This window comes from Dromiciops gliroides, chromosome 4 (genome assembly GCF_019393635.1).
Source record: "Dromiciops gliroides isolate mDroGli1 chromosome 4, mDroGli1.pri, whole genome shotgun sequence".
Classification (NCBI taxonomy): Eukaryota; Metazoa; Chordata; class Mammalia; order Microbiotheria; family Microbiotheriidae; genus Dromiciops; species Dromiciops gliroides.
In genome coordinates, this window is record NC_057864.1 from 267,183,123 (window position 1) to 267,210,904 (window position 27,782).

The 27,782-nt window shown below is 35.8% G+C and overlaps 1 protein-coding gene across 1 annotated transcript in view; it reads right to left on the reverse strand.

Annotated features, from left to right (window-relative positions):
* Positions 1–1,731: 1,731 nt before the first annotated feature.
* The window catches only part of LOC122755011 (cysteine-rich secretory protein 3-like), a 29,992-nt gene continuing 3,941 nt past the window's right edge, over positions 1,732–27,782 (reverse strand). Inside the window, exons 3-5 of the mRNA XM_044003421.1 lie at positions 26,873–26,960; positions 20,218–20,363; positions 1,732–1,842 (exon numbers count right to left, since the gene is read on the reverse strand). Of these exons, the coding sequence (XP_043859356.1) occupies positions 1,732–1,842; positions 20,218–20,363; positions 26,873–26,960 (345 nt within the window). The remainder of the gene's footprint in view (positions 1,843–20,217; positions 20,364–26,872; positions 26,961–27,782) is intronic.

Genomic DNA, 27,782 nt, shown 5'->3' on the forward strand with positions numbered 1-27,782 from the left:
TCATCTCAATGTTTCCATTCAATAAATCCACACTTTGGGTCTTATTAAATTATAATGAACAATGATCATATTACTTCATGTGAGTAAAGATCCAATCACTCAAAATTATCACCAAAATTTACTGTGTACTTTCAAAAGAAATAAAAAACTTATCAGCTAAAAAAGTATGTACATGGTCATGGTCCACAAAAAAATGCCAAATTATATAACTATAATTTGTCTATCACATAGAAGAGAATGAAAATTCTATGTGATTCTAGAAAGTAATGTTGCTTCAAATTTTATGAAGACGTAGTTTTAGTAACAAGATTGATGCTCTTATGTAAATAGAATTTCCTTGCTGCATGTTTTATTCAAAGACTCTGAAGGGTCCAAGAACTGAAGAGACATGTCTAAGTCTCTGGTCATGTTTTTGAACATTCTGTACTATATAACATGAACTGTTCTGCCTATTTTTTCCCAATGAATTGGCTGGCTATGAATTTATAGGAATGGGTGGCCATAGAGCACCCGGGAACAAAGAAGAATTAGAATGAAAATTCTCTGCTCTAATTTCAGAATCCTTGTAGGTATAGTGATGACTACAAAACTAGCCATACTCAAAGAACACTCATTTTTGTGACAATCCAGATGTCAAGGGATATTGTAGGTCTCCTATGATTTCAGTATATAAAAATTCTCAGCCTTAATCAATAAAGTTAGTTGGAATACAGTAATATGAAAAGTTATTAAAATAATAAAGATACTTGCAGTTAATATGTAAGCGTACTAGTTACAAATTAATTTCAGATATTTCTGTGTTACTTGGCCTTGGACATCAGTTTCATTTATAAAATAATTACAGAAGTTGTAAGTGGTCCTATATGCAAGGTCTTGATTTGCCTCACTGAAAAACAGTCTGACAAATAAGAAAACCCTTTGTTTCCTAGCTTGAAATTTCTGGGCTATTTTTTCAAAGGAGCACACTCTATGATACTTTTCCTTTTAATTCCATAAAATATTGATGCTTTATGCAAGATACTGGACAACTTAGGTCACTCTAAACAAACAAGATCACTCTAGTACTTGCCTAGCCATGAAAACTCTGTTTTCTAAGAATAAAATACAGAAAGAGCATGTCAGCCTTGATGCAAGTTGCTTCTTTCCAGGATGAACAACCAATTCCAAGGCTTACTTCCTAATTTGTCATTATGGACTCCTTTTTAACTTTACCGGTCTCAAGGCTCTTATAGAATAAGGATTTGTTTATGAAATTTTTCCATCTGAGGCTTACTTAGTAGCAAAATGATTCTTGGATCTTATCTATGATGCTGACAAACCTTAACTCTACATATATGGAAATCAACTGCATGCAGGAACTACTTTCTCTGAACCTGTTACACTACAATTTTCATTTAAATAAAAATTTTGCATTAATCAGAGCCTCTTTTCCTTTGCTTCCTAGCATCTATCTTTTCTGACTACATCCAATCTCTCCTTTGGAGAAAATAACAAGGGTATATACCTTTAAAAAGAATGCTTTCTCACAAATATGGAAAGACAATATTTGGTATTGGATTTTTCTTTTGGACCTACTTTCCAAATTCCTTTGTGTCTTGGCTTGTCATTAAGGTGCCCCTTTCTGGAAAAGCTTTCCCTGTGATTGGTATTAAATTTAGTAATGAAAGATCTCTGACCTTGCTCTAGGAGAAAAAAATTATAGAAAACAGCATCACTGCTGAGCTTTATTCTTCAATGTGTTCTGGGTTCCGGTTCCCAAATTGTGCTGGACCTGGCCATGGACCATGAAATACCCTCCAGAAGCACAGATGCATCACATAAAACCTCGGTCAATTTGTCTTTCTGGAAATATAAAAAGAGCAACACACAATAGTACTCTGGAGGAAGAAAGGAGAAGGAATTACCAAACCAGAGTTGCTATAAATCCTTAGAGCCTTATGTGTCATCCATTTCCACATTCTTTCATGAACCACAATGTAATTCACAGAAGGACTGGACTGGTCTGACAAGGGTAAAACAAGAATGAAGACAGTGAGAAACCTGAAAAAAATTTATTTCAACCACTATATATATTTATTTATTTATTTATTTTTATATAAATAGAGCCCCAGATGTATTCTCTAGGACATAACCCTAGCTATGTTTCTCTGCCCTAAGGCTTCTCAATAACCCTTTAGACATCCCTTGGCTTGATTTAGTTACTTTGTATGAAGGTCAGTGTTTTTTTCATGACTGACATGAAAAGTATAACTAGAGAATCTCTGAGTAGTATAGCCTTCAATTCAGAAAAGAAAATTAAAATAAAAAGAGATTCGGTGGGGCAGCTAGGTGATGCAGTGGATAAAGCACCAGCTCTGGATTCAAGAGGACCTGAGTTCAAATACAGCCTTAGACACTTGAAATTTGCTAGCTATGTGACCTTGGGCAAGTCACTTAACCCTCATTAGCCTGCCCCCCCCCCAAAAAAAAGAGAATCAAGCAAAATCCCTTCTGACTTGCCATTTTAAGCAATCTAATACTCCTATCCCAGTCTAATATAACCTTGAGAACACAGCACAATTCATTTGTGTAAGAGGTTAATGTTCCTCACTGTAGTGGAGGAAAAAATAGTTTTAAGCAGAGGCTAATGCACTTTTCTTGATTGAAGAATCCTAGAAATAGTTGCAAGACATAAAAATATTAATTAAATGATAAAGAATTATTTCCTATTTTGGCTCAGGCATTTTTAAATGAGACAAAACTTCTGAATTTATAGTGTTGTTGTGGTTGTAAAATACCAACAGGGCAGTATTGACTGTAGCCACATCAGGAATGAAGAATACACACATGCAATTGGGTATATAAATACATTTTAATCAACCTGAAAATAGGAGTGAAGTGGAAGTAGGGGCATAAGAATTAGAAGATAGAGAGGTTAAGGGAAGGAATAGTCCTAAGAAAAACATTATTCTCTCCATTTTATTGTTGAGGAAACTGAGGTAAACAGAAGTTTAGTGTCTTTCCCAGGTTGACACAATTAATAAGAATCTGAGGCCAGATTTGAATTCAAGTCCTCCTTGCTTCAGACTCCTATTTTTTCAATTGTGTCAGCAGCTGCCTCTATCATGTAAGTGTTCAAGCACCCAAGTTGGAATTTTCTCCAGGATATAGTCTCTGGTTTGAACAAGGAAATGAGGTTATGGAGTTGCTTCCCCAAAAGGATGGAATGATTACACATAGTTCCAAGACAACTCTCAAAGTCAGTGGACTAAGAAAGCAGGCAGTAGGAATGAATTATGGCTGTTGTTTTGTTGATTCTTTGAATGATCAGCTGGTTATCTTGCTATCATGGGGAAAACATATAGGGCTATTTTTTAAAAAGAGTCATTTGAATTAGGAGTGGAAAAGACTTTTATTTTTTATTTTTTATAGTAAAAAACATCTTTATAGTTTGGGGTACCAATATTTATCCCTTTTTATCTCCCTCCCCTACCCCCTCCTTGAGGTAATAAGAAATCAAATATGGGTTATACATGTGAAATTGTGTAAAACATTTCTGTATTAGCCATTTTGTATAACAAAACTTGAATAAAAGAAAAATATGAAAATTAAAAATAGCATGTTTCAGTCTGTGTTCCATCTGTGTTCTTTGTTTGGAGGTGGATAATATTGAGTTAATTTTAGAAAAAAAGATTTAAAATATAATTCTGAACTGAATTGAATAGATATTTCTGCTTTGGGGAGAGATATCTTTATTGATAATATTTTTAGGAAGGATTGAACAAAGAGCCAAAGGATTAAGTAGTGATGCATTTGGTTCCTTTTCGACTTGGCTGGAGTAATACAGTTTCATTCATCTTAATGATTAGCTTACATCCTAATTGGGCAAGACAACACACAAAATTGTACTGGGAAGAGGAAGAGCAAAAAATGGTACTGTCTAGGGACTAGTGAGGAGACTCAAGAACTTGCCATTGAGGCCTGTTTTCCAAGTAGATAAGGCAATAGGCTTATCTCTCAGAGGCTGATGGAGCCCAGAGTAGGGCCTAGGTTCTGGTGAATAGGAGATATTTCAAAGACATCATGTTTCTGAGCACAATAGACATAGTAGTTATTGATAGTGTGCATAACCATGTAGGATTGTTATAAAAAGCAAATTTAAAAAGGAATTTAAAAATGCTTTGCAAACCATAAAGTGCTATTGTTTGTCCTTCATTCTCAAGAGGACTCTGAAATCTGAATGATGTCATGATTTCCACTGAACTGGATTTAAGTGAGGGAGCACTGTGCAAGGTACCAAACCTCACTTTGTACTCCAGAGCCATCTGAGTCCAGTGGCAAGATATAGATCAGGACAGCTGGAGATGGTCCCAGATATTTAAGGCAGTTGGGGTTAAGTGACTTTACCAGGGTTACACAGCTAGTAAGTGTCTGAAATGAGATTTGAACTCAGGTCCTCTTGATACCAGGGCCAGTGCTCTATCCACTGCACCATCTAGCTTCCCCAATAGATTGTTTTGTAACATAGACGCACACACACACATATTTTGTATCCCATGGCTCATAAAATGTTACTCTAGTGTGGAATAGAGCTTTGGCCACTGAAGTTTATATCAAAAGGTAGGCTTCCTGGTGCTACTGTGCACTAGGTTACACAATTTTGTACCAATTTATGAAGAGAATTGCTAAGAGACATATTCTATCCTTGCAAGGTTATCTTTTCAGGGTTGCTAAGGAGTCTCCTATGCCTGACAGATATACTAATGATGCATCAGATAGCAGACTTGATAAAAAAAAAAAAAAACTTGAGGGGAGACCACAGGCACATTAGCAAGTATTAAGGATTCTATGCACTAACCCAACTCCATGGCTTGCCACACTGTGACAATGCTGCCTTAGGGACAATAATATCCTGTCTTCTGGGTAGATTCCTATCCAAATGACTTCATGTTAGCTATGAGTCTCTTTCAGAATAAAGCTGTGTGGGAGTACACTGACAACTGGTAAAATTTGAGCAAGAGATAATGAAAACTGTAGTCTGTGCAAATATTTCTAAAAGTCAAAATACATGTTATGGGGATGGGAATGGGTGGGTGGAGAGGATGCACAGGGTTCTGGGGATGGGGAAGTGATAAGCAAAATACCTAAGTTTTTTTTTTCCTGTTTAGAATTTTATTTTCCAAATTACATGTAAAAGCAAATTTTGACATCAATTTTTAAAACTTTGTGTTCCAACTTCTCCCCCTCCCTCCCTTCCCACCCCCTACCCCAAGAACTCAAGCAACGCAATGTAAGTTATATGTGAATAGTCATGGAAAACATCTCCACATTAGCTAGGTTGTTAGAGAAAACAGATAAAAACAAAACTTTAGATTAAGGAATTGTCAAAAAAAAAGGTGTTTGAGTCTTTTCGGATACCATCAGATACCATCTTTCTCTGTAGATGTATTGCAATTTTCATAAGTCCTTCAGAGTTATATTGGATCATTGCCTTGCTGAAAACAACCACGTGCTTCCCAGCAGATCATCTAACACTATTGTTGTTGTCTTTTTATATATAGTACATTTCTCTTTGCTTCAGTTCATGTGGGTCTTTCCAGGTTTTTTCTGATGGCATCCTGTTCATCATAACTTTTATACAGAACCTTACACTTGACAAAGAATTTTCTTCACACAATCAGAGCAGTCTAGGTACCATATGTTTTGCCACTGTAGTCAATCATCAAAACTATTTCCCTCCATCCTATTCCCTTCCAATGATGTTAACTTTATTTTCTATCTTATTTTGCCCTATTCATCCTCAAAAGTGTTTTGCTACTCACTGCCCCCTCCTCTGCTCTACCCTCTCTTCTTTCACACTTCCCTCCTTATCCTCTTCCCCTCCTATTTTCCTATAGGGTTAAATAGATTACTCCTCCCAATTGGGTGTGTATATTATTCCCTCCTTGAACCCACTCTGATGAGGTTAAGGTCTTTGAGTTAATTCTGTTTTCTAAATTTTTCTTCCTCCCTCCCTCCCTCCTTAACTCTCCATATGAAATCAAGCAATTCAATATATGTCATATATGTGCTATTATACAGAACATCTTCACTTTCCTTGAAAGTGTTGTGCTTTATATAGCTCCCTCCCCCAGACTTCCCTTCCCTCCTTCCCTTCTTCTCCCACCCCCCCTTACCTCTTTCCCCTCCCACTTTTCCTCAGGGGAAAAATATATTACTATACCCACTTGAGTATGTATGTTATTCCTTCTTTGAGCCAATTCTGATGATAGTAAGGTTCACTCACTCCCCCAGGCCTTCCCCTTCTTCCCCTCCCCTCCATAAGCTTTTTTTCTTGTTTCCTTCATATAAGTTACCTCTCTCCAGGCCACCTTTGCCCTTCTCCCTCCCCGACTCTATTCCTCCTACACCTCAACCCTATTTTAAAGATGTCATCATAGGTTAGCTAGGTGGCACAGTGGACAAAGCACCAGCCCTGGACCCAGGAGGCCCTGAGCTCAAATCCCACCCCAGACATAAGATACCCCACCCTGTTTGCCCCCAAATGAACAAGGATAAACAAAAAATAAATGCTTTATAGATATCATCCCTTCGTATTCAGTTCAGACATGTGTCCTCTGTGTATTCCTTACTGAGAAAGTTCTTATGAGTTGGAAGTACTATCTTCTCATGTAAGAATGTAAACAGTTTAACCTTTTAATGTCCTTCATGATTTCTTTTTCCTGTTTACCTTTTAATGCTTCTCCAAGGTCTTGTACTTGAAAGACAAACTTTCTATTCAGTTCAGGTCTTTTCATCACAAATGCCTGAAAGTCCTCTTTTTCATTGAAGTTCCATTTTTCCTCTGAAAGATTATATTCAGTTTTGCTGGGTACATGATTCTTGGCTTTAGTCCCAATTTCTTTGCCCTCTGGAATATCATATCCCATGCCCTCCAGCCCTTTAATGCAGACGCTGTTAGATCTTGTTTTATCCTTATTAGAGTTCCACCGTAGTTGAATTCCTTTTTTCTAGCTGCTTGCAAAATTTTCTCCTTGACCTGGGAGTTCTGGAATTTGGCTATAATATTCTTGGAGGTTTTCCTTTTGGGATCTCTTTCAGGAGGTGATCAGTGGATTCTTTTAATTTCTATTTTACCTTCTGCTTCTAGAATATCAGGGCAATTTTCCCTGAAAATCTCTTGGAAGATATTATCTAAGCTCTTATTTTGGTCATGGTTTTCAGGGAGTCTAATGATTTTCAAATTATCTCTTCTAGATCAATTTTCCAAATCAGCTGTTTTTCAAAGGAGATTTTTTTATATTGCCCTCTATTTTTTATTCGTTTGGATTTGCTTTACTCTGTCTTGCTTTCTCATAAAGTCACTGGCTTCCATTTGTTCAATCCTAATTCTTAGGCAATAATTTTCTAGAGACAGCCTTATAATCTCCTTTTCCATTTGGCTTTTCAAGCTTTGCCTTTTTCTTATGACTCTCCTGCATTGCTCTCATTTCTCTTTCCATTTTTTCTTACACCCCTCTAAATCTTCCTTCTTTCCCTCCTACTTTCTCTTCAAAGTACCTTTTGAGTGTTTCCATGGCCTAAGACCAATTCTTATTTTTCTTGGAAGTTTTGGATGTAGGGGTCCTGAAGTTGTTTTTCTCTTCTGAGGGTGCACCTTGATCTTCTTCGTCACTGAAGAATTTTTCTTTTATTCTCAACTTTCTTTACTTGCTCATCTTGTCTTCTTTTACTTGAGTTTTAACTCCCCATTGGGGCTACACTGTTCCAAGTTTCAGAGGGTCCCAGGTGTTTTGTTTTGAGACAGGGCAGGTTTTTCTCTTGCCTGGCCTGTTCTCTGGTCTGAAGATAACTTCAAGCCAACTTACTAATTAAACATGCAGTAAAGCTTTCTGTCCTGTGGTTCTTAGCTTTGATGAGCCTGTGTTCCTCCCCCACCTGGGCCTCCCACCACTTAGGATTTCTTCCTGGTTCCCTGTTGGGGTGGGACAGCTGAATTCCTCCCTAGGCCCCACTGACTCCCTTGCATTTCTCCTCCATCCTCCCTAGCTGTTCAGCCCTCTCACCTGACAGAAAGCTCAGTTCCAGAAGACACTGGTGCTGCACCTGATTCAGAGGCTTGGGGGTAAGTTCCTCTTGTGTGGTGTGCATGGGGTCTCTCTCAGCTTGATTGTGGGATTGTACTTAGGTGGGCAGCCAAGCATGTCCACCTTTAATCTGGCTATGGCTGGAAAATAATCTCAGTTGGTATTTTTGTGGGTGTTTCTGCTCCAAGGCTTCTTTTATTGCTGTTTTAGGGGTAAATGTATCAGGAGCTCTGTGTGTTTAATGTCTTTCCTCTGCCATCTTTGCTCTGCCCCCTACCTACATAAGTATGCAGAGGGTAATGCCATCCTCTCTTGGAGGGAGTTTAGGATGGGACTCCTGAAACGTAGGGTTGCTAAGAAAGCAAATAAAAGCCAACTTTTAGAAGTTCTAGTAGAATGTTTTTATGGGATCCAGCACCAAAGTATTCATGGTCTCCCCTGTTGACCAGATAAGCAGCTACATAGGGAGGAGGAGTATCAGATTGATCTATGTTAAATAATAAAGTATTCTTGTTGGATATACTTTCAATGCTATGGCTGGGCAAACCTTTTATTAAGTCATAAAAGTACTTCATTTTATTTCAACACTGACTTTAAACCAATAAAACACAGTCTTTATTCAAGACCACACATCAAAGGAACAAAAGAGAGTATAGAGAGGTGAAACTAAAATGAGATGTGGATTGATTACTTACAGTTGCTGGCATATAGGTTCTCAAGGCACTGTATACATGTTTTGGTGATTCAACTCAGTGGTGTTTGAATAATGATTAGCACAGACCTGGAAAATTTTTTCAGTGTCTCTTGTTTTAAGTCTCAAGATAGTATAGTCTTCTCAAGTCCCAATAGCTAGGGTGAGAAACTAATATGTTCTTATTTTTTTTTTTTGGTGGGGCAATGAAGTTTAAGTGACTTGCCCTGGGTCACACAGCTAGTATAGTAAATGTCAAGTGTCTGAGGCCAGATTTGAACTCAGGTCCTCCTGAATCCAGGGCCAGTGCTTTATCTACTGTACCACCTACCTGCCCCTGAAAACTAATATATTCTTTCAACAATCATAGATTAATGATAGTAGTGGGAACAATGAAATCTCATTGATTGAAGAGGTATATTTAGTAGAAGCATTCGAGAAAGTATTGGCCACCACATTAATCCAGAAAGATCAAGGCTATTATCATGCCACCTTTATGATTGCCTTTGGAGGTTAAGATTCTAGGGCAAGTGTGCTTATCCTTTGTCAAGTCTGGTGTAACATTCCCAAAATAATGTTTTAAAAGTATAAAATAAATAATTTTGCAAAGGAAACAATATTGAAATATAGTTATTGAAATGTTAAAAATAAGGTTTGCAGAGCCCAGGTTAAGAATTACTGATCTGAATTGGCAAATACTGTATGAAAATCCTTGTGAAATTAGTTAAATATGTGTATGCTTACCTTGTTCCTTAGGAAATTTCATGACTGATCTTGGGGTAGTGCTTTATATATCCCTTAGTATGCTAAACCCAAAGGAAGACAGCTATCAGGAAGCCTTTTGTCTTTCCCTTCCACTTGTGTCATGTGCCATGTGCCATGTGCACAATCAGTACTTCCCTTTTTGCCATTTACAACCATGATCACACCGTAGAATTGGAAAGTTTTGCCTTATTTTGAGCCCCAATAGGAAGTAGCGACATACACACATACACACATACCTACATATATATATATAATATATATATATATATACACATATTATATATATATATATTTTAAAATGAATGTATTGGCAAGTGCATGTATATGCACACATACATACATGTAACCCTGTTCCAGAGCCCATTGTTATGGGATTCTCTCTATATTTGTGGAGATAAATGCCTTGCCCTGAATGAGGGGTAGGGCAAAGTTTATGAGAGCAATAGAGTTCCAGCCTTCTTTAGCCCTCTTCAAATTTCAAATCCTCTTTAGGACTCTGGGTGTTAAGGCTTTTGGAACACTTCTGGTTTCTAGCTTTGGGTTATAGACACACACATACACACACACACACACACATATAGATATGAAAGTTGAATGAAATAATGCAATATATGTATACATGCCTATGTATATATGTATATGTATACATGCATAATACACATAATACTGCATTAAGCTTTATGCAAAAATATTCCCCACTAGATCAAGAAACTTTAGCCTATTACATTAACGAATTGTATATATCTAGGTTTTATGTGTTCAGGACTTGTGTCTGACTGGGATATGGGTAATGATTACTCAAAACTAGATTTGCTTTAAAAAGTACAAAATGGTAAACACTGGGGATTCTGCATATAAGGCTCTTTTTTACCTTTTCCTTTTTTTTTTACCTCAGCTCTATACTCTTTCACAGACTCCCTAGTTATATTCTTCATGACAGTCATGAAAATATATTCTGACCTTTATACCTCTAAATTTGAGAAGCCAGGGCATTCCTAAAGGATTAGTAGTGAAGCTTGACTGGGCTTGTGCACTGGACAGAATCACCAGGGTCTCTACCAATATCTGATAAAGCCAGAGCAATATTTGACCCAGCTTTTTATGTCATGTCATTTAATGTTGGTTCATCCTTGTCAGACCAGTGTAACTTTTCTGTAAATCACAGTGCACTGTAGCAAATAGCAGGAAAGTGGATGGCAGTTAAAACTGAGGATTTATGACTCGAGTTTTATGATCCAGAGTTTCCTCCTCCTGTCTTCTTCTTTAGTGGTGTTGTGTGTGGCTCACATTGTAATTCCAGAGATGGCAATGCATCGACGTTTTATGTTATGTATATCTGCTTTCCTGGGGGTGGGGGGGCGCTTGTGATCCACTGTTAAGTCCTATACTGTTTTAGAACTTTGATACAGAAAAGAATGCATCAACAAGTAGATCTGAGCAATGATACTGTTTTCTATATATTTGCCTTACATTAATGTAAGGGATTAATCCTGTTTGAATTCAATTCCCATCCCTGGGAAAGCTTGCTCAGAAACAGTCAGCTATTTGATAGGCCAAGTCATAAAGCAAATTAGAAAGTGGGTTCAAACTGTTAGGTGTGGTTAAGGTTTGTCAGCATTGTAGATACTATCCAAGCATTATTTGATTACCAAGTAAGACTCAGAAGGAGTAATTGTAAATCCTTTATTCTAAAAGCTGATTAACATTAGTAAAGTTACAGAAAAGGCCATAATAACAAAGTAGGAAGTGAACACTAATTAATTCTTCATCTTGGAGAGAAGTAACTTGTATAGAAACTGATAAACTTTTTTGTATTTTCTTCCTTGAAAACAATATTCATAGTTACTTCAGGACCAGAGTAATTGTGGTCTTTGGAACTTAGAGTGATGCATATTGCTGAATTGCAAACATCATTTCAATCCATCAATTTTTACAAAGATCACAATTATTATAAAAAATTTAAAAAGAAGATGCCATAGTTTACACTCCTTTTCATATTACTGATCTACAAATTTAAAGCTAGGAAATAAAGGTTGTTTTTTCATTGTTTTAATTTTTAAAAAATTTCAGTGAGGCTGTTGAAGACATCATTTATAGAACATGTGCAAACCCCTAAATGATTTGGTAAAAAAAGACTGATGCCCAGGATTAAATGACACATTAATTTCTGAAAACAATTAGGAATAGTATCTACTGGTTTCACTTCAAGCATGTTATAATTTTTTAATAATTATTGCTGGTATTACTGTGTTCCAGTTATCTCTATTAATGGAAGCAAATTTCCAAGAAGTTTAATAGATTTGATCACCACATTGACAGGAAGCCTTACAATAAAAACTGATGATTTGATGACTGCAGGAAAATCTCTTTTTCATATCAGGACAGTTAAAATAACGATTGTTGTGCTTACAAGGATTGGCTGAAATTAAAGCAATCATTGAACATTTTTCAGCTTCCTTTTCCTTTTAAGTATAGGCTATGCCAACCCCATACTATAATATAATAGATAACCAGTTCAGCAAGAAAAAAAAATTGACAAAACATTTGGTGCTGCAAAGTACTGAATGTCTAAACCATAACTAGCAGTCTCATATGAAACCCTTGAATCAAACATGTAACGGGAAATGTTCTTATAAAAGGTATAAATGCCATGAATAAAGGTATTATATTAACCTTTGTAAAATTTGAGACAACATTATTACTTAGAAAAACATGGGATTCTGGTTTTTTGCTTATATAATATATGGACAAGGCATGGACAATTTGACATTTACTTGTGCAGCATGATCATATACATAAATGTTAGCTGATAGTCTGCTTTTATTGTATTTTATTTTTGAAAATGTCCAGGGCAGCTAGGTAGGGCAGTGGATAAAGCACTGGTCCTGTATTCAGGAGGACCTGAGTTCAAATCCGGCCTCAGACACTTGACACTTACTAGTTGTGTCACCTTGGGCAAGTCACTTGACCCTCATTGTCCTGCCAAAAAGAAAGAAAGAAAGAAAGAAAGAAAGAAAGAAAGAAAGAAAGAAAGAAAGAAAGGAAGGAAGGAAGGAAGGAAGGAAGGAAGGAAGGAAGGAAGGAAGGAAGGAAGGAAGGAAGGAAGGAAGGAAGGAAGAAAGAAAGAAAAGAAAATGTCCAGAAACTTATTTTGACTGTCTCTTAATTCACATGGTATATCATTATTATTTTTCTGTAGATACACTGAACTGAAATACAGAGATCGCATAAAGCACTTTGAGTCATCTATTAAAATGCACCATATGTAACTGAAAATGATTTCAATTGATATAATACCCCTCCAAAATAAAAATTTCAATTATTTTTGAATTCTCATGGTAAATGAATTCCCTCATACTCACTGCACAAGTTGTTGCTGCAGGATTTGGGGCACTTGCCAAAAGGTTTTCCTACTTCATAAGGAGAATTTTCTCTATACTTAATATTTCCACTGAAATATAAAAGAAAAGATAAGACAGTGGTCATTTTTTTGACTTTTTTCTCAAATATTTTCTTTTACTAATATGTTGCCACAGTAACATTGGCAATCAGTTTTATAGTACTTTAATGTAACTTTTCTGAAAAGTTATTTCTAAAGTAACCTGATTTTGGCAATAATCAAAGGAGCAGAGAGACTCAGGGAAAGAGATTGATCTTGATCCTTGTAGGGACTTGTGGAAAAGGTAAAATGAAAGCTGCCAAAAGGATAAGACACAAGAGACTCCATCTTTCCAATCCATTTGAAGTGGCAGTTTGGGATGATATGGGGAAGGGAGTTAGACAGATTTGCCTACGTGGGAGCCAACCTTACAATACCTCCTTCAACCCTAGATTTGAGTTGGTAATTTGTTGATGTGGATGCTGGAGAGTATAAACTAAACTCTAATACAAAGCATGTGACATACTAATGAGTTCAAATTTCTAGGAACCATCTGAATGTTTTGCTTCTTTCCTCTCTAGCTAAAAGGATATATATCAAAGCCTCTAGGTATGAAATCAAACCTGGAATAAATTCTGACTACCAGAGTTGTATGTATATGTGGATTTGTATCAGGTGCTTCAGATTGACATCTAGATGATTAGAGATATCACCTAAATTGATGTAATTATAGATGTATTTTAATATTATAATGATATGTCTGTATTGTATCCTCCACTAAGATCTGTGAAGAAAAGGATTTTCTCTCTTCTTAACTCGTTATCTCCCTTTTTCACTGAACTGTGAGTACTGCAAACAGTTGGTTTATAGAAAATATTTGTGGTAATGATGAGAATATTTAACAACTGGAAAATGGTAATTTCAAGAAAACACTTAACTAATCAAAAATGAAATGATCTTTGCTCATTAACTTTGTGACTCTGCTTTCATATTGGGGATAAAAGTAAGGAAGTCATGTTGGGGATGTATTTTATTACAGCATCTATGGTTATAAGGTGACTCCTTTCATTGACAAAATTCCTTTGAAAACAACCATTAGCCCATGGTTACAGAGGCAGTTGTTTCCACTTGAGTAGCAGATTTGGGTACAGGAGTTTCTTTCCATTTCAATTCTATTTTTTTCTTTTCTTTTCTTTTTGTGGGGCATTGAGAGTTAACCGACTTGCCCAGGGTCACACAGCTAGTAAGTGTCAAGTGTCTAAGGCTGGATTTGAATTCAGGTCCTTCTGAATCCAAGGCCAGTGGTTTATCCACTGTGCCACCTAGCTGCCCCCTGCATTTCAATTCTAGAGGCTAAAATTAAATCATCTGAGGAGTCATGAAGGCAGAATCTATATATCTTTTATTTAACTTCAGAACTGGGAGGGTCCTTATTGAATATCTACTACAAATTGTATGTGAAAAATTACCCCCACTATCTTGTATCTGGCAAAATGCTATTGTCTTCATTTAAAGGTCTCCATTGAGGAGACTATTATGCTCTATGTCAGCTCATTTAAATTTTGAACAATGGAGCTAATTATTTTTTTCTGGCATTAACTCTAAATATACTATGTTTTAAAATCATAAAAGTATTTTATTTTCCAGTTGCATGTAAAGGTCGTTTGAAACAATTGTTTTTATACGATATTGAGTTCCAAATTTTTCTCCCTCCCTCCCTTTCCTCCCCCCTCCCCGAGACAGCAAGCAATCTGATATAGGTTATATTTGTATAATCACATTAAAACTATTTCTGCATTAGTCATGTTGTGAAAGAAGAATCAGAACAAAAGGGAAAAACCTCAAAAAAGAAAAAAAAACAACAACAAAAAAGTAGAAACAGTATGATTCAATCTGCATTCAGATTCCACAGTTCTTTTTTTCTGGATGAGGAGAGCATTTTCCATCATGAGTCCTTTGGAATTATCTTAGATCACTGTATTGCTGAGAAAAGCAATGTCTATCACAGTTGATCATTGCACAAAGTTTCTCTTACTACGTTGTTAAGGGCTAAAATTCTAGCTAGTCTGTCTAAAATATCTAATGAGTGGTCGCCAATAAATTATAAGCTTTAGCAAGAGTTAGACTTTTAAGCATTTATTAAGGAGAATAAGAATTTGGTAAAGAGAGAGAAAAAGGCCTAGATTTCTATCTATTAAAGGGAGAGCACATTTCTAGCTCCCTTCTCCACCAGAGTCCAGAGGAAAAAAAAAACGCCCGAGACTCCGCGCCAGTCTCTTCCTTCCTCCTCCCACTAGTCCGCGTCACTTCCTGATACCAAAGACAAGACTCCTGGTCTTGCCCTCAAAGACCTTCGCTTCATGGGCAGAACTCTTCTACAGTTAGTATCCAGCAGGTGGCGTTATTCCAATCGTTACAGTCCCCCCTGTTGTTCCTCAAGAAGCAAAATGTTTCCTTGACGGAACAGTAAAAAGAATATAATAACTATTGATAACTAATAATATGTGAACAACAATATAGAAAAGGAAGAGAGGAAAGTTTTGTCCAGAGGGGCGATTTTTTTTTTTGTCCTCATGAACCGACGCTTTGACATTAGTCTTGCAAAGGGAGGGCCTCTGCAGAGAATACATGTTACAGATGGTGTATATTATAACAGAAAGAGAAAAACAACAACAAAAACAACAAATCAAAACTGTTCATTTAAAGTCTCTGAAAGTCTTTTCTCAGATGTCCTCTAGGTGCTAGGGGATTAAAAGCTTCTAGAGGGTGGGTCATTGCCTCCAGGCATGCAAAATTAGAGCAACAATTACTGTTAGAACTGGGAAAAGCTGCGGGAATCTCTTCAGGTTTCTCTGAAAAAGCATGGTTGGGAGAGGGAGAGATATTTCCTTGTGTGAGTAAGTTGCTGGCTCTTTTAACAAAAATAAAAAGAAAAATAGAAAATCCACAAAAACAAAGCATTAACATGATCTTATCTCCCATTTGTCTGGTTAAACAGACTAAAATCAAAAATAGGGTAATTAGGGAGTTTAAAAGGTCCATTCGAAAAAATTTAAAGGGAAAACACAGCCAGTACGCCAGTACTTAGCAGTTAAAGGGAGAGGGTAGAGAAAATTTCTTACCCAACCAGAAGATCAGAAGTGAGGTTCAGCTTTCCTCTTCGTGGTCAGCCATCTGTTAAGATGATCTTTTTGATACACCTTTAGAAAATCCTGATCTTGTCCTCTATACAGATGGTTCCTCATTTATGAGAGAGGGAACCCGTTTTACTGGAGCTGCTGTAGTTTCTGATTATGACACCCTCTGGGCAGCTTCTCTGCCTTGCCATTTTAGTGCACAGGCTGCTGAACTTGTGGCTCTTACACAGGCCTGTAATATAGCCAAAGGTAAGAGTGCCACTATTTTTACTGACTCGAAATATGGCTTTGGCATATGCCACTTTATTGGTATGATTTGGCGTCAACGAGGCTTTCTAACATCCTCGGGCAAGGCTATTGCCAATGGGGACCTTATCAAGGACCTCTTAGATGCCCTGAAACTGCCTTCTTCCCTAGCTGTTGTACATTGCCCTGCCCACACAGGGAATAGTGATCCTGTTTCAAAGGGAAAACATGAGGACTTCCAATATTTATTTGCTTTTACCTGGAAAAATAGACAGTGGACCTGGACTAGACTCCCACAGGGATTTGTAGACAGTCCCACATTATTTTCCCAAATTTTACAGCAGGATCTGGCCTCTATTACCTTTAAAGCCTCCACACTAGTACAATATGTTGATGACTTACTTTTGGCCTCTCCTAATGCTGAAATTTGTCAGGAAGATAGCCGTCACTTACTGCTGGAGCTGCACAAGAGAGGACACAAGGTTTCCAAGACAAAGGTACAATGGTGTTTGCCCCAGGTAGAATATTTAGGATTTATTTTGGCTGCTGGAACTCGCTCTGTCTCTTCTAAGCGAGTCCAGGCCATTCAACAACTCTCTGCCCCCACTACTAAGAGGCAGTTGAGAGCCATTCTAGGAGCAGCCGGGTACTGTAGACAATGGATACCCTCTTTTGGTGAAATTACTAAACCCCTCATAGCTCTTACAAAAAGTTCTGTTCCAGACAGTTTACAGTTGGATCCCCAGCATCTCTCAGCCATAAAAGAATTAAAACGGGCTTTGTTATCAGCACCTGCCCTAGGACTGCCAGATTATAGTAAGCCTTTCACTCTCTTTGTGCATGAACAAAGGGGGGTGGCTTCTGGAGTCCTGACTCAGTCACTGGGGCCTAACCAGCGTCCTATAGCCTACTATTCAATTCAGCTGGACCCTGTAGCGGCTGGAGTGCCACCTTGCCTTAGAGCAGTGGCGGCCACAGCGCTTTTGGTAGAAAAAGCCTCTGATTTGGTCCTAGGTAACCCTCTAACTGTGCAATGCCCTCATGAAGTGGAGGCTCTCTTACTACGTCACAGGACACAAGCCTTTTCAGATCAAAGGCTGGCTAAGTATGAAATAACCCTGTTAGGTAATGAGAATATCACTTTAAAACGCTGCACAGTTCTTAATCCAGCAACACTACTCCCTAATTTACCATTCTCGGGGGAACCGTTGCATGACTGTGCTTCTTTAGTTGATATGGCTGAAAAACCCCGTGATGATCTAATATCCAATTTTAAATTTCACAACGTACAATGTTCTCCTGGTTCTGCTCACTTCACTCAGCATTGGTCCACTTAAGTGTCTCCAGGTTTTTCTGAAATCTGCCTGCAAGTCATTTCTTATACACAATAGAATACACTACTTTTGTAAATCATTGTACCTCTCTCAACCATCCGGGGATGGATAGAACAAGTTTGATCCCTTTCTTACATGGTAATCTATAAAGTGTTTGAATACAGTTGTCATGTAACCCCTGAATCTCTTCAAAGTATGTCTGAAGAGTCCCTTTTCTGTTTGCCTAAGCTACCCTAAACTGGAAGGAATAATGACTTACTGTGACTTTAAATTGGCTTTATTCCACAGAATTTGATTTAATGTATTGTTTTTTGGAGAGGATATATTGGGAGAAGAGGCAAAATGCTGATTTCACTTTGTCATTTTAACTCCATCCTCTGCATGTCTCACTTTTTAAAAAATTAGGAAAAGAGTCATTTTGTCCTGAATTTGTTTAATTTTGATTCCATTATTTTTATCTATGAATTTCTTCATACCTTGTAAAAAGGTTAAAAAAAGGTAAATATGTCTTTAGACTTCATTTGAGACTTTAACATGTCATTTTTCTTTGTTACTTGCTACTTATTTTATGTGATATTTAATAAACCAACCTGGACAAAGGCAACTGATTCATTCTTCTCCCCAATAATGCATACTATAATCATGCAGGAGAATTAAGGATGATTATGTGTGGTTTTGCCTCACAAAAGGTGAAACAACAGTGGAGAGGAGAAAGAACCTAAATATAACTTGATATGAGACCCGACTACACCACATCATTCTATCATCATCTGCAGATCAATTTAAAAGCATGTAAAATGGAACAGAAATCACAGAGAATTGATATATAAACTTTACTATCTTGGTATATATTGTGCCAAGTAAGTGAAAATAGCACTTAAGAAGTTAAAGGTCTGAAGTTACCCTTATACTTGTCCTTATTCACAACTGGTCTCTTGTTATTCCAACCTTTCTTGGTATCCTGTTTCACTACCATTAGTCACTCTTTCCTTTCTTTGTATATTGATGAATTCAATCTTCCAGTCTTTTCTTGAATCTCTTGCCTTCTTGCTCTACTTTTACTCTTACAATTCTGGTGCCCTGTCCTGTCCCCTCTCCTACAGAACTCCCTAAACAGCTTTTCTGTGTATATTTGAAGTCTATTAAATGACACTGAAACATCATTCAACTACATTGACTAAATCCATCATAGTTGACAAAACCTAACAGATCAACTGAAACTGGTATTGTGTGTAATTTTTCCATATCCATAATATACAACCTCTCCAAAGAAGGGAGGCCTTATATTTTAATGAATGGAACAAGCATTAAAAATAAAGGACTGGGGGGGGGCAGCTAGGTGGTGCAGTAGATAAAAGCACTGGCCCTGGAGTCAGGAGGACCTGAGTTCAAATCTAGCCTCAGACACTTGACACTTACTAGCTGTGTGACCCTGGGCAAGTCACTTAACCCTCATTGCCCTGCAAATAAATAAATGAACAAACAAATGGAAAAAAAAATTAAGGACTAAATTGTATAACCTCAGTAAAAAAAAATTAAGGGGAGGAGATAATCAGATCTTATGTTTAAAAGTGAAGTTAACAAGCCTTGCATTATTAAGACTTACAAAAACAATGTTTACAGCATTCTTACTATTGTGAGAAAATAATTATTAATAATGAATTTCTTTTTTGTTTGTTTTTGGCAGGGCAGTAAGGGTTAAGTGACTTGCCCAGGGTCATACAGTTAGTGTCAAGTGTCTGTGGCCAGATTTGAACTCATTTCCTCCTGAGTCCAGGGCCTGTGCTTTATCCACTGCATCACCTAGCTGCCCCCCTAATAAAGAATTTCTAGGAGAAATCCAGAAGCTGTTCTCTCCCCTTCCCCAGCTTGGGAAGAACCTGCAGCTTAGCAAAAGGAATGCAGATTGACCTTTCTGATTAGCTATGGGGGGGCACACCTCGACCACCCTAAAGTCATGTTAGTCAATGGAACTGATTGATGCTAACCAATTAGCTTAGACCAATGTGTGGTGACCTGCCTCTATCTGAAGGAGGATAAACATCCCTGAAGACATGAGGGTCCCGCTCCTACTCTCTTATGCTCCTACATGCTTCTCTTATTCTCTTACCCTGGGCTTGCTCTCCCCCAGCATCCCTTCCTGGGACTCTATTCTGGGTATATAGCTAGTGGAGTATTTGTTCAGATATGTGGTCAAATTAATTATAAATACTTCCCAAACTGGTGCAGTAGCCTCTAATTTATAAGTAGCCATACCTTAGAAACCGCAGCCTAGTTCCCCAATGATTTAGAACAGAAACCAGCATAGCACCCAATATTTCAAGTGACACATCATGAAGAATTAATGTGATAGCTTAAAATGATGCAAATATATATTTTTCAATAAATTTGATTAGATTAACAGATCTGTATTGGAAGTGATCTTAAAACTCATCTAGTTCAATCCCTTCATTTTACAAGTGCAGAAATGAAGGTCTAGAGAGGTTAATTGACTCATCTAACATCTTGGGTCTCATAACTCCAAATTTAGGATTCATTTTACTGTGCCTTTGTAACCTACTGAAAATAATCATTCTTCCAAATTATTCCTGTTCCTTACCTGAGTATAATATTGAACTGCTTCACTTGAAGTTACTGATCCTACACCAAATTTAAAATGTTTTTTCTGATCATACCAGGCTTCGACAGCTTTTGACCAGCTAAGGGAGACACTTGACACGAAGAGATTTTCACCACAGGTACTCCCTGAGAAGGAAATGAAACATTCATCATGGAAGGATAATATTTGTAATCATAACTTGAATAGCCTTTCTCACAAATATAGATTCTTTTCCTATATCTTTAAGATGATAAAATTTTGAGAGACTGAAATTTTAATTGTTATTATGGAGAGACAATTTCTTAAGTTGTAGGTTTGAAGAGGAGAATAAATATATGGAAACCTGAAAAAAGATTGTGATTGGTATCTTGATAAAACTGAAAAGTGGGATTGTGTTGTCAAAACAGCGTAAAATTCTGGATAGAGGTGACTAGGGTTATGATTTTTCTTATAATGAATATTTTGTAAATATGTTTTTAACTGCTAAAAATATAGGCTATTACATTGATATTTATTCAAGCCTAAAAGATTGAATGTTGGGGTGACTTTGATATGCTTTCCTTTTTTTCTCTCTTTTGCTGTCTCTTTCCATATATACATATTCATGTAGGCATATATACTGTACATATGATATACACATTTTGCATATACTGTATATTATATATAATTTTTTATAAGACAACTTCCATCACTTCCCAAATAAAATCTCATCTTCTACAGAAAGCCATTCCCAACCTCTCTTACTCCCGGGGCCTTCCCTCTATTAATTATTTCCTATTTATCCTGTATGTAGCTTTCTTTGTATATATTTGTTTGCACATTTTCTCTCCCATCAGATTTCCAGCTTATTGAGGACAGGAATGTCTTTTGCCTTTTTTGTATCTTTAGCACTTATCATAGTGCCTGGCACATAGTAGGCATTGAATAAATCACATGCTTTGATTAATATCTATAGTATCTATATTTAGATCTAAACGAAGATCTAAATGTTTATCTAGATCTTTAGAAATCTAAACCTACAGCTAAATATAGATGGATATACTTAGCCAAATATATATATATATACACCACTCTATAACTATATTTATATAACTATCTACCTCTGTTTCTATATTTATGAAGAAAGAGAATGTGAGAGATCAAGGATTGAAAGAGAGGGAGGAGAAAATAGTTTTGAGAAAAAGTTTTTCTATTAAAAAAATTAATATTTATATTAATGATATAATTGATAATATCATTCGAGGTTGCTGTTCAGAGCTATTAGTTAATAAAAGAGATGATGTAATTTTAGTAATTAATGTGGAAATTTGGTCATTTTCCTTTGAATACCTTAGAACTTAAGATGAAGGTGAATAAAAAATGTGTATTCAGTAAAAATGTATATAGGATAATCATCTAACTCTGTCTACATATAATTATGGTTTACCTTAACCCTTGCTACTCAGATATCTTCAAATTGAAAGGGATCAAATCTAGAAGCAAAATAATATAGTAGCAAAGTCCTCAAATATCATGTCACCAAATGTCAATTTAAAATCTCCTTATCAGATAAAAACCTGCTGAGATAACATGAAAGCAGTCTGGAAGAAATTCAGTTTAAACCATTATATTATGTTTTAGGCAAAAATAGACACCAACTAGACATATGACTTAATAGAAAAGATAAATTCATAAAAAAACTAGAGAAGTACAAAAGATGCTTCTCACAGTTATTGATAAGGGAAGAATGGCTGACCAAATATTGTATGGAAATTATCCTAGAAAATTAAAGAATAATTTTTCTTGAAAAATTAAATATATTTTCACAAACAAAATAAATGCTGTTATAATTAGAAGGGCTTTCATTCACTTAAAAATCAAATTTGTAGCAAAAAAGAAGTTTGCAGCAAATTTCTTACATAAAATTCCAATATGCAACATCTATCAGCATGTGATCCTAATATAAAGCAACAAAATCTTTTCTCCCTTTGATAAATGGACAAAGAATATGAATGGACAGTTTTCAAAGGAAATACAAGCTATAAAACCATGGGGAAATGTCCTCAAATGATCAATAATAAGAGCAATGCATTTTAGAAATGATATTCAGATTCCCACTCATCTGATTGTTTACAATAACAAAAAAAATCAAGAAAGGAAAATTATAATTGCCAGAGGAAATATAAGAAGAAACACATACTATTGCACTCTTGGTGGTGCTGTGAGCTGGTTCAACTATTCTGGAAAGCAATTTGTAATTACATCTATGAAGCTACTGAAACTCCATACCCTTTAATCCTATACTGCCACTGTACCTCTAAGAACTAAAGGAGATCATGAAATAACCTATATATTCCCACATTTATATCAACATTTTTGTAGCAAATAATTGTAAATCTAGTGGGAGACTATCAACAGGATTGATTGAACAGAGTATGATGTATTAATTCCAAGTAAAGTTACTGATGTGTAGAAAATGTGATAAGGAAGTAAAAACTGTGAGATTTATTGATTTGGTTAAGGTAATAGCTACAGAAGTAGACATAGTAGTGATGTAAATTATGTTAGTTCTCTGATTCCAAATTTAATGTTCTTTCCATTACATTGCATCACCTCCCTTTTAATGTTCATGTACTATTTTTGTATACATTGTATTGTATTCTTCATCTGATTATGAGGTCCTTGAGAGCAATACCAAAAAGCCTGCTAGCTCACAGTTCACTTTGTATTTGGATCATACTCAACACATTTTGTTATATGGTTCTTTATGACACTGAAGATTCTGGAGCAGAAGAGTGGCTTGACCCTCTGTATGCATGAGAAGGATTGCTCTGGCAGCAAATGAAAGACATATTAAAGAGATTTGAGGTAAAGTATTGAAGAAAGAAGACCTATTAGTAGGCTCCTGATGAAATCTGCTAGGCAGCAATGACATTCCATTCCTGAAATACTGCCTTTCAGAATTAAGAGGGAACAACAAATGGATTTGATTTTGTTGGAGTTCAAAGCAGTAGGACTTCATAACTATTTGGATCTAAGATGTTAATAATAGGAAGAGTTAGCATAATCCTAAAGTCATGAATGTAAGGGATAAAGATGAATGACATAGTCTTAGTTAGAAATAGTGAAGTCATCAGAAGATTTACTGTAAATAACAGTGTCAAAGAGATGGACAAGTAGGAGGTTGAGGTCTGAGAATGGGACATGAAATCTTCAGATATTGACAGTGGAACAAGAAATGCTGAAGCCTAATGTGTGGTTATATTCACATGTGGCTAAACTGAGATGGAAATAGAGTTTCCTGGGGTTGAGGTTGGGGTATTAAGAAATAACTTCAGCTTCATAAATCTGTTATTGTAGAGGACAGTATTACTTTCACTAGCCAAGCTCATAATCCTCCTTTATCCCAATGATTTATGAGATAATTCTTGAGAGTTTCTTTGGCCAAAAAGGAAAAAGAAATGCACCCTTCATTCACCCTGATTAAGACATTCTTTAATCTTAACTGGACTGGTCCTTACCAAACAGCACGTCTATTGTATATCCTTATAATTTATTCCTCTAGATATACTCTCTCCTCAAGTTCCACTGGCTTACTTTTGTTCCCCTCTCACTCCTCATCATTTCTTGACTCCATGCCTTTACATTGTTGTCTCTAATGTCTCAAATGCTCTCCCTCCTCTCCTCTACCTTTTAGGTTTTCCAGTTTCAGTCAAGACTCAAATCTGCCCTTTTGCAGCAGGATTGCAATTCCTCTAGTTGTTTTAAAAATAAAATCCTCTGAATATTGAAATCCTTGAGGATGATGGCCATGACCTGGACAAATTGGGAACTGATCCTTCTCTTAAATACACTTAGAAAGTTTGCTACTAATTAATTGATCATCTTAGATGATTTTTTTGTTTCCTCATTCATTCTGCTATTTATTAGCACAGTATGATAATGAGGCATTCAAGTTAGATAAAAGTGATGGTGTTTATACATTGGAACAAATCACCAAGAAAATTCTCAAGGGATAAGTAGGAAAAAAGCAAAAGACACATAATTTACATTAATCAGTTTAACAACTAATCAAAAAGAAGTGTAACAGTTAACCTGAGACAGGAAGCTAACATGAGTGTTATTGACATCAATGTAATTAAATTATCTTTGTTATTCTTTTACTTTTTCTATTATAGTAAATAAATGTTAGTGTTAAGCCATTATATTTTGGGCAATTAAAATATAATGATGTATAATGGTGGTCTCAGACATTAAACCTCTCTTCAATGTAAAGATATCTATTTATTTTTAAAATACATTTGTCATTCATTGTATAATTTCTGAATAAATGTTGTTTCATGGATAATTGTTCTATCTTCACATATAGACTGTCAGTTCTTTAAGACTAAGAGGCATATCTTTCACTTTTGTATATTTCACATAGTACCTAACACAGCATTGGGCACAAATATTTATAGTTTGATTGATTAGTATTTTAGAAAGATAGGGGTAGGGATTAGACTATGATTCATTTCCTCTAGAATAACAATTGATATCAGCACCATCATTGCAAATTGTACTTTCTTCACTATTTGTTTGGAGCAGTGAGGAGTTAAGTGCATCAGGGTCATGCAATACAGTCTTTATGTGTCAGAGACAAGACTTGAATCCAGGTGTTCCTGACTTTGAGGTCAACTTTCTCTTCACTATGCCACATTGCCTCTGTTTAAGAAAAAATAATTATTTAAAAAATCATGAGCATTTAGAATACATCTTTCCAGAGCCTAGCACTGTACATTACACTCAGTGTTTTCAATAAATATATGCTAATTTTCCAAAATTTCAGAGTATGCTCATAACTGAAATACTTACATCCACTAGCACATATTTTCCTAAGAGGAAAATACATGTCTGTAAAAATAGTAGAAGGTATTAGCTGCTACTGTCGAGACTCTCAAAGCTTGGATATTATTAAATGGGGAAAACATAATGATTACTATATCTTAATAAAAATATGACTAAAACCAAAGGAAGTATTCATGAAGGCTATGAGTTGATGTTCTCAGGGATTAATTGGGTTCAACAAGTGGTATAAAAATACTGTTGATGATATATATGACTGGAAACCAAGGTGGGTTGGCAATATAGTAAGAATGAGACAGAATAGATAAAAAGCCCAAATGTATTCATAACATTTAGCTATTAAAAGAACCAAATGAAGTCCTCAAACACATTGCATGGGTCATCTAACGAGTATATCTAGAAACATTGAAAGGCAAAGCAAAGATGGTCAAGTTGCAGAAAACTGCAATGAGGAACTCCCTGCAAACTCCCCTTCACAAAGACATCTAGAAATTGCAAATCCTGATGTAGAGCCTAGAAGGACCAAATTAATGAAGAAATATAAGAAAAATATGTTAGGTTTTTTTTTTTTTTTGCAGTTCAGAGTAGAGAGAAAGGTCTGTAGACACTGGGGGAAAAGGTTGGTGCAGAGCACGCTAGGCTTAGAGCAGAACTAGAATGGAAGGGAAGGGAAGGAGAATATATTAGGAGAAAAAAAAGACAAAGAAAGTTAAAGAACAAACATCTCACATAAGGAGGGTGTCTGATACATGAACCTTACTCTTATCTGAACTGATCAAAGGAGGGAAGTAAAAATATACATTTGAGTAAAAACACATTTTATTCAACAAGAATATACAAGGGAAAGTAAAGGGAGAAAAAGGAATTATAGGGAGAGAAACTTAAGGAGGGGGATATGCCTAAAGATAAATTAAAATATTGATAGCTTTTTCCAAGGTAGTAGATTGTGAGAATGTGAGGGAATGCCCTTCAGCTGGAGAATAGCTGACCAAATTATGATATATAAATGTAATTGAATATGATAGTAGCATAAGAAAGATGAAGGGGATGTTTCCAAGAAACCTGGGTAGGTTTATATGATGCAGAGTTAAGTGGACAGAAGCAGGAGAATAAGTTATAAAATACAATAATATAGTAAAGAAAAACAAGTTTGAAATAAATAGAAATTCTGACCAGTGTAATGACCAATGACAATTTCAGAAGAATAATGAGGAAATTTGATTCCAGCTTTCTTATTGAGAGTTGAATGACTCACAGCATAAAATGAGAATGTATGTATGTATATGTACACACACACACACACACACATATACATATAAAGAGAGTCAATAACTATGCATGTTTTTAACTAAGGTTTTGTTTTATTTTCCTTCTCAATGGGGGGGGAGGAGAGAAGGTAGATTTTTAATGATTGAATATATATATATATATATGTATATATATGTATATATACGTATATATATAGCCACACAATATCTATCTATTTATCTATCTATCTAACTATCTATAAAATCATAAATTTAAAGATGTAAGAGAGAGGCCTTAGAGAAGTCCACATCTACCTATTTTTGGAAATGAGGAAACTGAGCCCAAAGAAGTTAAGTAACTTAATTAAGAACACACAGAAGGTAACTGGTTGAACTGGGTTCCAAGCCAGGTCCTCTGATGGCAAATCCAGAGTAATTTAACATGTTGGGTTAAGTAGATATTATGAGCTGCATGGAAGAGGTTGCCCACAGAAGTAAGGTCACAAATGTTTAGAAATGTCACATCATAAACAATTTAGTCTTTAAGTCCTAAATTACCCCTTCATTAAAATTGATTTACTTACCAATATTTCTTAAATATGCGATACTGCGTGTCAAAGTACATTTACTTGCCCAGAACTCAGCTGAATTTTGTGCTTCTTTGCTCCATTCCTTAAAAGAGAAAAATATATGCACATCTTGATTGAAAATTTAAGTCCAAATTTTGATTCAGTATACTTATTATCTGTTATAATGAGAGAATTGTTTTAATTCAAGGATCATGTAAGAGCACAAAAAAATTAGATTAAGAACTGCCCTCAAGGAGATTATTATAGTCTATTGGAGGAAAAAGATGCAAAAAAGCATAAAAATAACATATTGTGTGCTCAATAATAATAATTATTATTTTTATTATTATTATTCTAGTAATCATTAAACTTCAAATATTCAATAATGATTAAATAATTTGCATGACACTTTACTGTTCAAAGTAACTTTCTTCCCAATAATCTCGAGTCAAAAAATAAACTTTTTTCCTTTAAAATATTTCTGAGAAATTAATAAAATTCTTTAAAGTCTACATAGCTAGAAAATATTACAAACATTTCAAGCTCTCTTTTCTTAAAAAAATACAAGTAGGTTATAATTATAAAATGAAAAAGTAGTGTGGCAGAAGAAGAATGAACTTGGAATCAGGAAGACTTGTCTTGTCTCTGTCATTTAGCTGTGTGACCATGGGGAATCCTTTAAGTTCTGAGTCCCAGGCAATTTTTTAAGAGGGAAAGATTACTTGGAATTGGGCTAAAGTCTTTTTTTTTGCCTTTTTTTAAAAAGTATTTTATTTATTTTTTCCCATTACATGCAAAGATAGTTCTCAACTTTTGTTCATACAAGCTTTCCAATTTCTTCTCACCAATGCAATGGTACCGAAGAGTTCCAGGGAACTCATGATGGAAGAGGATCTCCAAATCCAGGAAAAAAAAAAAAGAACTG